Source organism: Camarhynchus parvulus, chromosome 1 (assembly GCF_901933205.1).
Source record: "Camarhynchus parvulus chromosome 1, STF_HiC, whole genome shotgun sequence".
NCBI classification, from domain to species: domain Eukaryota; kingdom Metazoa; phylum Chordata; class Aves; order Passeriformes; family Thraupidae; genus Camarhynchus; species Camarhynchus parvulus.
Window position 1 is genome coordinate 18,936,835 of NC_044571.1, and position 10,241 is coordinate 18,947,075.

Consider the following 10,241-nt stretch of genomic DNA (forward strand, 5'->3'; position numbering starts at 1 on the left):
TAACTGAATTTCTCTGTCTGCCTTGTGCCTCTCCATCTGCCTATCTACTGTCTTCTCCTTCTTCCTGTACCCATGCACAAGGAATCCCTTTATTTTATACAGCCTACAAGGTCTTCTAAACTCATAACTCTCCATTTCAGTCCACACACATACTTCCAAGTCTCTTCAGATTTATGAGCTTTTTGACTGTGCAACAACAGGAGAGTTCCTGCACCAGACCCAAGCCCCTGACATCAGTCCCAACAGAATTTGCTTTCTCCAGTTTCCCCACTCAGACAGAAGTGGTAGACTCAGAAGATGTAAGCCTGAGATGAAAAGATAAGAAATCTTTTATTTTCCCAACTCCTAAGATCAAAGAATGAGCTTTTCTAAAGCTATTTCTGGACACAAATGTGCCAGTGATTTCTTTTCGTGATTTTCATAAATACAGCAAATAGATAAACTATACATTTTTATTAAAATCCCATTTATTCCAACAGTGTCTGAACAGCAGCAACTTTAGGCATGGTCCAACCACTCCATTACACTGCATATTTAGCGTGTTGACAAAGGGTCTAAGCCACACTTGTCCCAAACACAGGAGATGCTGGAGGCCTATACTGAACTAAAAGCTGGAAGTGGTGATTTTCCATAACAGTGACTTCCAGGGGGTAGTGCATCATTTCTTGCTGCACACTAAAAAGTGCCAAGCAAGGGGCATGTCTATCATAACAATATTTAAGGGAAAGGGTAGAACTAAACAGTTTCTTGGAGAAGCTTGTTGTAAGCCAGAGAATTACTCATAGCTATGGCATTTTTCAGGCACTGCCAGAAGTAGGGCTGAGACTGAGGATTGGTTGGCCATTCCAGGACTGAACTTCTGCACAGCCTCTTCCTCAGACGGACATAGCGGGACTTCTGCAAAACCTTCTCAAGAAATACCAAGATAATGACATCCATTTTTTCATCCAGAAGCCGCTGATGAGCCATATAAAATGTTGTCTTGAAGCGGCCACTTTTAATATACCTGTTGGTCAGCACAAATATGGTCTTTTTGCTCAGCTGAATGCTCTGGGAAAGGTTGTCAAAGACTGGCTGTCCTGGGAGCCAGTCCCTTCCTTCCAGGCATAAATTGAACTGCCTGGCTTTTTGGTTTTCCAGCCTTTCAACCAGCTCTTGCAGCACCCACTCGTTCACAGCTGGGTCTTCACTGTCATAGGCAATAAAGGCGTCGTAGCAAGCAGCTGGAGAAGACAAGCGCCGATAGCCCTTCAGCCTGGCAGTGCAGTAATGGTAGCTGTACCACACATCCCAGAAATACAGATGGCCCATCACTGGGATCACCATTAAGGCAAGGATGGCTGAAGCTGTCAGAGCATACAGGATCAGATATGATGTGTCCAGCTCACAGGTGTACAGATCCAAGAAAACCACGCTCCTTCCCTTATGTGCCCCTGGGCCAGCACAGGTGACATCAGTGGCCAGAAGAGGAATGGTGACCTGCGTCCGATTGATCCACCAGACAAACCACACAGCCTCACAGTTACACTTGAAAGGATTGCCGTGCAAAAGCAGCATCTTCAGGTTGTTAATGACATTTTCAGGAAAGCTAGATCTCTTAATTATTTCAATCTTGTTTGAGCTGAGGTCCAAGTACCTCAATGTAAAAGCACCTCTGAGAAAATATTTAGTTAATCGCTGAATGCGATTGTTTCGCAGCATCAGTTCTTGCAGAGATGAAGAGCAATTGGACAGTTCTCGGGGAACATTAGTCAGAAGGTTATTGCTCAAGTCCAGAGTTACTAGGTTCTTCAGAGAGGGGAGGTTTCCCCAGATAAAACTCTTCAGTCGATTATTTGTTAAGTTAAGGATCTTGAGACTGGGAGGCATTTCTTCAAAAACACTATGAGGCAAAAAACTGAGTGAGTTGAAGGAAATATCCAGTTCTTCCAGGCTGGTCAGATTCTTGAAGAAGGACAAGTATCTAGAATTGCCATCCACCCATAAAGCATCTAAACGATTTCCTCTGAATTCTAAAATCCGAAGAGATTGACTTTCCATTCCTGTATCAATAGTGGTAGAAATGTCATTCTCATTCATCATCAGCTTCCTCAAATGGGCTAGGTTTTTAATAAAACTAAGCAACTGTGTAACACCTTCTGCCATAAAATAATATTTGTTATTGCTCAGATCTAGAATTTCTAAAAGTTTAAGTTCTTTGAAAGCTGTTTGGTATAGCAAATCGACCCTGTTGTTAGAAAAATCCAGATATTTCAATCCAGACAAGTAAGAGAATTCACTTCCATTTAAAGTTTGACTTATTGCATTACCTGACAAGTTGAGACATTTGAGGGAGCTAAGTCCCTGGAAGTCTGAGGGGTTAACAAAAAATACATTGTTTCTGCTTAAATCCAGAGTTTTTCCATAGTTAAGGCAATCTTCCTTAACTAAAGATTGGTAGGAAGAAGCTTCTATGTCTTTGGAACGGCAACTTCGCCCGTACACATCATACCTGAAATAATGCATCTCTTGTTGTACTTGCCTGTTGAATTGATCGACTGAAATGCCAGGATTAGAGCAAAATCCACAGAAGTTGCTTTCCCCTGAAGAAGGAGAAATTTTATTCACTGAGAGGTCAATGAACTTAAGAGCTGGGAATTCTTTAAACACTGTCATGTCTGCAATTTTAATAAAATTAGTCCCGAGATCCAACATGGTTAGATTCCTAAGACTGAGTAGTGGATGTAGATCTCGTGCGCTCAGTTCTTTAAAGACATAACCCTTGAGCCTCAGGGTTTCCAGGTTAGAGAGGGAGGAAAATGTCTTAGAAAGATTCAAGTAGGGAGAATACACCTTCAGTTCAAAGTTAAAGGACAGATCAAGCTGCACAAGGCTGGGGAGAAATGTCAAGAACTGGGCATCTCCTATCTCCCTCACGAGGAAATTTTGGGAGAGGTCAAGTTCTTTGAGATTCTTGATGTTTTTAAACCAGCTGCTGGGTATGCTCTGAAGAGAGTTACTGTGAAGCCGCAAAATCCTTAAATTTTCCAAGGAGTCAAAAGCCTTTGAATGTATCTGAATTGAGGTCTTGGGACAGGGAATGCAAGGATATGGGGCATTATAGCAACGTGGGCAATTGCCACTTAGGTCGAGAATTTCTAGGTTGGGAAGGCCACTTAAATCCTGTTCTTGAATCTCTTGAATCATGTTGTTGTAAATATACAATTCCTTTAGAGTCGATGACAAATTGGGTGGGACTTGTGTTAAGTTATTGGACTTCAGGGATAGAATTGTTAACTTTTTCAGTGCCAGGAAGGCTGTTTCCTCAATTTCAAATGAAACATTGCATGGATTGCGGTAGTAACAGTTCTGTCCAAGATACAATACCTCTATGTTTGCTAGCTCTGAGAAGCTGGCTTTTTGGATAGAAAAGATATGGTTTGCTTCCAGGCTCAGCAAGGTTAAAGTAGCAGGAAGACCTCGGGGTATTCCTGCCAGCTGGTTTGCATCCAAATACAATGACTTCAGTCTTGTCAGGGCAGCAAAACTGCCATTCTCAATTTCCAGTGGGCTGGTGCACACATTATCTTTGGGCCCCATTTTGACAGGCACACAGTTGCATCTGAAGTCAATCTCCTGGAGGTTTTCAAGACGACCAAAGGATGTTGGGTAGATGTGGGGAATATGGTTAATACTCAGGGTAAGGTTGGTAGCATTTCCAGGGATCCCTCTGGGGACTTCTGTAATGCGCCGGTCGGTGCAGTCCACTGTCACAGTATCTTCTGAAGATTTAACATCACAGGGTAAAGTTTTGGGAAACCAAGCCCCTGACAGCAGCACTGGGAATATGAAGAGCAAGATAAATGACAATGCGTTTGACATCTTTGCACAAGGTACCTAAAACCAAGGAAAAATAGAGGTGTTAGTTTAATGCAATGAGAATATTTCATCTATACATTGGGTCAGGCCAACTATACATCTAAATTCTGATTCTTGTCTCACACTGATGAGGAATAGATGTGCAAGTAGGCTTAGAGGTTTCGGAAGGCATATGTTTTTTTTTTCCCTCAAATGCTTTTTTTTTTATCTCCAAGAATTCTAGTATTAAAATAAATACCACTCTCTCAAAAAGGAATTTTTAAAAAATATCTCCTGAAAAAGTGAAAAGGGGTGAATAAAGTCTATGTCTCTATGAACATTCTTTTAAAAGGGAAAATAAGAGGCATTAAACATCCTGCAGATTGCCTTTGCATAAAGGAATAGATGAGCACAGCTATTTTTTCAAATTGTATGCAAGATGGGTGAAATCTATATTCACTTAAAAGCTTGTGTAAACTTTCAAAACTTCACTAACAGGTGATTGAGTTCCTAATTCAAATTTGACATTATCATAAGTACTCTTCCTCTAATAAGTGTCAAAAAGGATGTAGAGTTGACCTAAGCCAGTCAATGTCTATATTTCAATAAAGTTTCATACCATTTTGCATTTTCACTGCCCAATAAGGGAAGAAGTATGAAAAAAAAATATCAATTTGAGGTGGGGACATAAAAAGGCAAGTTTAAAATTAGGCATGTTTTATAAAAGACTAATAATCAGACTACATAACCAGAGCTAAAATCCCACAGGCATGTTAGGAAGCTTCTCTGTCTGTCAAGTCTTTGCTGACTTGTCTTTGCTGACAGATTTGTGTGTATTATGGTAAAGGTTTTTAATATTTCACAACCTACTTGTTACTTCCTCAGCAGCAGTCAGTGTCCAGGAAACCCTGGCTGGCAGGCTGCCAGCTTAGCTTGTGTGGCACAAGCAGAGACCGTCCTGCTGCCTTGCCTAGCACCTTAACTGCTTGTGTCTGGTGCTGGTCAAGAGTTTTAAAGACAAGTCACCCCACGAAAATCAACAGCCTCATTTTTCCCTTGAAAACTCAGTGGTGGAGGCTTGCATGGCACATAGAAGGCTTAAACGAGGATTGGTTACGTGTGGCATAATAGTGATTAAATGTCAAAACCCAGTTAAGCAGGTGAAAATTGGATGATTTGGTAAAATATTCAAGATACATGGAAATGTTTTTATCTCTTTAGCTGGGACACAAGAACATACAGAGACCTGCCTAGCAGTCTGTGTGAACCCTGTTGAGTGCTGCCAAAGGTGTGCCTTGCAGGTGACACAGGCTTGGAGGTGAAGTGAGGCTTCCTCTTGCTCACCCTGTTTACTCTGAGCACTGTGTCCCCTGCACAAATTTGTGTTTCTGTGTTACCTTAGAGAACTATACTGATCTACCTCTGCATCTGTGTATCGGGAAGAGTGCACTGGTGTCTTACAGGGCAGCAAATGTGAGAGAAGCCAAATCAGGTCTCACACAGCTCTGCACTTCTGCTACCTTGACTCAACATGCAGATGGCATCACTTTGGTAATTCCTTCAGTCATCTTTGGAATTACAGAGCCCCAGTACAGAAGGAAAAATGTGAAAGTCCACTGCAAACCTTGAGTTCAGTGTAACCTGATACAGTGACACAGTGCTGCAGTGCTACCATGGTTTCTTTGCCCATTCCCTGGAAGTGCTGCAGTGCTTTCTTCTTTTCCACAGATCCTCTGGGAAAAGACAAGGTAGCTAAATACCATGGCTGATAGCCATGGCAGTCATTCATAAAATTATTCAGGGAAGGATCATTTGGACTGACCAGGCCATGCCTGTGTATTCATATTTTACTATCTCCAACTCTTATTTTCATTTGCTAGGTATCAAATTAACCATCATTTGGCTTATTGGAATTCACTTAGGAAACTCACCCAGAGTTCACTGGGTAAGAGAGTTCACCAGTGTTTTCAGTACAGTCTAGCCAATCCGCTTTAGAGCAGGATTAAGTTTTTTGATCTCCAGATGTAGAAAAGCACTTGGATAAAAATGATAAATGAGAATAATCAGAGTAAGTGGGGAGGGAATTTGGAAAAGGTAAAAGGCATTAATTTCCTCTCACCACCCAAGCTTTTCAGTAGAATCCTGTTTTCTCCAGTAATGTGGTCAGGGATGTGGGAAGGAGAAGGAAGGACTCTGCCATTGCTATTAAATTACATGGAAAATTGAAGGTCTTTCTTAGAGTGACAAGAGACACTACCAAAGAAAAATCTGGATATATTATTGAAAAAAATTGCCTTCCTTAATTCTTTCCCAGGGGACACAGCATATTATACATGTGAAGGATGTTAGGAGACTAATGGAATACCAAAGAACACCTATCTACCATGGCCTGTAATGTCCCAGCAGCTGCCTGCCTCCATTTCCTGCATTAGCAGACCAATTAGGAGCCCACAGTTAGTCTGGTTACCCAAGGCAAATGCCCATGGAGCACAGCAGCACTGAAATTTGAGTGGGAGAGAGAGAGAGGCCTCTCTGCAGGAACTGCTGGGTTTGGAGATCAAGGGAGATCAGCCTGAGTACACACCAAGCAGAGATTAATGTTGCACATTTAGGTGACTGAAATTAGAGGCAGTGAATCTGGGGTTTGAAAGTCTTCATTAATATTTTTTTGAATATGTTTCTTAAGAAAAGACTCTTGAGTCTTTTACAATGCTCAGATTTTGAACTCTCACATATTTCAATATTTTTAGGAACCTAAGTGTTGTTGCAGAGCCAGTCTAGCTACTATGATCTTTGTGCTTAATTTCTTTGTATGTTCTTCCCTTTCCTGATAATCTTTTTAATGCATTAGCTATTTGAACTGTATAGAGTTACATTCTGCTGCTGTATCTGGATATTCACATGTGTAAAACCTCATGTCCATTCTAGTACCAGAACAAACAAAAAGACTTCTAATAAGAGCAAAAAGCAATGCTGTCTTGTGCAATGCCTTTGCAATGAGAGGCCTGCTTAAATGTACAGCTAGAGTATGGGAGCTGTTCTTTTCTCTGTGATCTGTGCTTGGCTTTATAAGAAGTTTGAAAAGAACTAATCTACTGATCTTAACTGGCATGTGCATAAACTCTTAATTATTTAGGGTGTTCTTCAAATATTCAGCAGCAGTACAGCTATGTGTTTCTGAAGGAAAGTTTTCTGTAGAGGTTCCACATGCATTTTAGGTTATGACAGGAGGAAATGGATGAGAAAAATAAACACCGAAGAACTTAGAGCATTTTGATAAGACATTCATTGCTCATTCTGTAGCACTGCTGTACAATAAGTTTTAATGCAAACGAATACTTTCCTTTCTGGTCATGATGCACTGCATTTTCTAACCGTAACAGTAAACCGTACCATTTAGAAAACAGAAAAGCAGAATATGTTCTTGAAAATCTTCTACAACAGTACCAGTCAAAGATACCTAAGAGCAATTTTAAAATGAAAGTTTAACATACCATTTTCTGTGTGCTTCCAGGTCTGTCAGATTTGATGCTGGAAGAGACTATAAAAACAGAGCAGAACACAGCATCCAGGTGGTTTCCAGTGGTTCAGCTGAGGCGCAGAAGAGAACGTAACAAGGCATAACTCACTCAAGACAACAGCAGAAATCACTACTCCATCACTATTTTTCATCTCAATTGCAGCTTGAGAAATAATTGAATGTGAAACAACTGCTGCAACCTACTTCCTCTAACATTTGTACTTTAAACAACAGCACCTCATCTACTGCTCCACCCCCACAGAAACAAGGGAGTACTCTTATTTTTCCCCCTTTAAAAATATTCTTACGTTACTCATACATCCATGTGCTTTTATTCTCATATCCTGCAATATGCTCCCTTCTATGCTACTTTTGAACAGTTTTCATTTCAAACTGTGTTTTACCTAGATACAGTGCCACACCATGAAAAACTATAAAAACTACTCAAAAAAAGGTTAACACCCAAGCTATGGGGAATTCCAAAGGACAATTGTGAAATATTTGGCCACAAAGTTTAAGATCAATCAGCAAGGAGAAAAATGTGTTACATCAGCATGTCAGTCACTTCAGATTAAACTAAGATTTTGAAGAAGCTCAAGTTCCTCCTTTCCCCCTCCCCCTCTTTTTAGTGTAAGCTGCATGAAAAGAGAGACAGAAGTTGGTTATTGATGTTAACAATAGCTCAGTTTTGGAAGTTTAATCATTCTTATTATTGTTTGATGTTCACTTCTGATGAGAACAGCTTCAAGAAGAGGGATGGTTCTAAGTTGAAAACTCTGTTGAAGAAATGTCTATTAAGTGACTGGGACTTTGGGGAAGGGAAACAAGCCCAATGAGGATAAAATAGATAGTGGCAAGGGCACAGGAAATGGCATACAACAAGGTCAAAACTGTGTGGGAGAGTGTAGAAGGGCCAAAGCTTAAAACTACATGGGTAGACTTACGCTGATGACAATCCAGCATTTCACAGAACATGGCTTCTTTCAGACAGTTTCATACTTACAAGACTCCATGCTCACTAGAACAGAATGGTTTGATTTTTAGGATGTTTATTAGGTGGAGTTTGTGGGGTTTCTTCATGCCTTCCTTCTCCATATATTTTTCTTTAAATTTGAAATTGCAATTTATAATTTCTCTGACTACAGTGGGGGTGAGAAATTCATTTCAGGTGATAGGAACCTGAAGAATAAACAAGGAAAGAATTTGTAATCATTCTTTCAAATTTTCTGTGTTTAGTGTCTGAGTCATATAGACATAAACAGGGAAGATGTACAGCATCATTGCTATTTCAATCAAGGCCTAGAAAAGGGCTTATTAATTCCTAAATATATTAATTCAGGACTATATTTCTCACCTTTGTGCCTGAATCCTAGAAGGACTGCAATGCAGAATAATTCTTCTTCTCTTTACTGATAATTGGATTTTGCTTTTCAAAAAACACTGAGGTTTTCATTGGGTGCTACTATAACTAATGCAAAAATCTTACTAAAATCCTGCTGTGTGTTGAAAGACCATTCAAGAAATTTCTGGTAGGAGGAAAACCTTCACTCTACACTAGCAAACACTCTACACTAGCTATCCTGCTTTGGATATTTCACTGTGGATGTCACAACAAAGGAAAGTTAGCTTCCCCTCATTTACATTATTGACCTTATAGCAAAGATAATGTGCTTAACTAATTATGAAAGAAGAGAATGATTTGACGCAAACTGGACTGTGTTGATTTCTTCAAATACCCAGCCATGTCCCTGCTATGTGACACCAGAGCATGAGATGCTTAATATATACTTGTTTTGGTTGCAAGTGGATTTCCTAATCCATGTCCAATCACCCAAACCAATAATTATTTGCAGGTGCACAAGATCTTTGGAGATCTTCCTTGCAGTCTAAATCCACAAACTTCAGACACTCAGCATTTTATTTTGAAATAAGGCTGATTCTTCTTTATATTAGAAACTTGCTGTTGCCCATCTAAGAGCACAGGAGTTTCAATTCTCTACAGAGTGAAACTGCAGGTTTAGCTAAACATTAATAGAAACACAGAGTGTGCTTTTGCTGCTTTTTTTTCCTTAAGCCAATGAAATGTGGAAAGCAAAATACAGCAATATGTCCCTTCAAAGTGGGAAATATTGCTGTATTTTGTAAATGCACTGTAGTTCAGAACTCCAGAATATAGTTTGATTTTTGGAGGCACAGGGAGTTAATGGCTTACGGATTTTAAAAGTTCTGTTTCCTTCAGAAGTTACACATAATCTCTTGTCTCCTCTGAAACACAAAGTAACCAAAAACCAAAAAAGCACTTCCTACTACATCACATGTTAGGGGAGGACCCACTGGTAAGAACAAATGTATATTGCTGCTGCTGTGAGTGAAGAATGTAATTTAAAATAAAGCAGGAACTTGTAATTGCTTTAGCCCTTCATCTATGAGTTTTGTCATCAGTTGGTTTGTAATCAGATTGGTGAATTCATGCTTCCTTTTTCCCCCTGTCTTCTAAAAGAAAACTTACAGCAAGTTGCTTTAACTTATTTATCAATATTAGGATTCCACTGTGTTCATCTTAAATCTGGGTAGTTTATTTGCAGTCCTAAGGTCTTGCAGCAATGCCTTCTATCTAAAGTGCTGACCCTTTTTTCAAGAATGAGGATACAACCTCACCTATTCATAGTTAATACAACATTCAGTGTCACATTGCATAATTTACCCATGAAATTATTCAAGAAAAGCAGTTATCCTGCTCAGTTTTTGAAATACACAAGTCAACTCTTCTAACTGATGTAGACATATGTGCAAAAAGAACCAAAAAGAGAAATGGATAGCAAAATTGGGGAAATGATAACAAAATCACTTGCAGATGCCTTAAAGCTTCTGTATGTATGATCTG

At 39.7% G+C, this 10,241-nt stretch overlaps 1 protein-coding gene across 1 annotated transcript; it reads right to left on the reverse strand.

Moving 5' to 3' along the window:
- Positions 1-735: 735 nt before the first annotated feature.
- LOC115911050 (toll-like receptor 7) lies at positions 736-5,512 on the reverse strand. The gene is given in 4 exon segments (XM_030961774.1): positions 736-1,845; positions 1,848-1,895; positions 1,897-3,876; positions 5,462-5,512. Coding segments are annotated over 4 exon segments (3,189 nt in total).
- Positions 5,513-10,241: the final 4,729 nt, after the last annotated feature.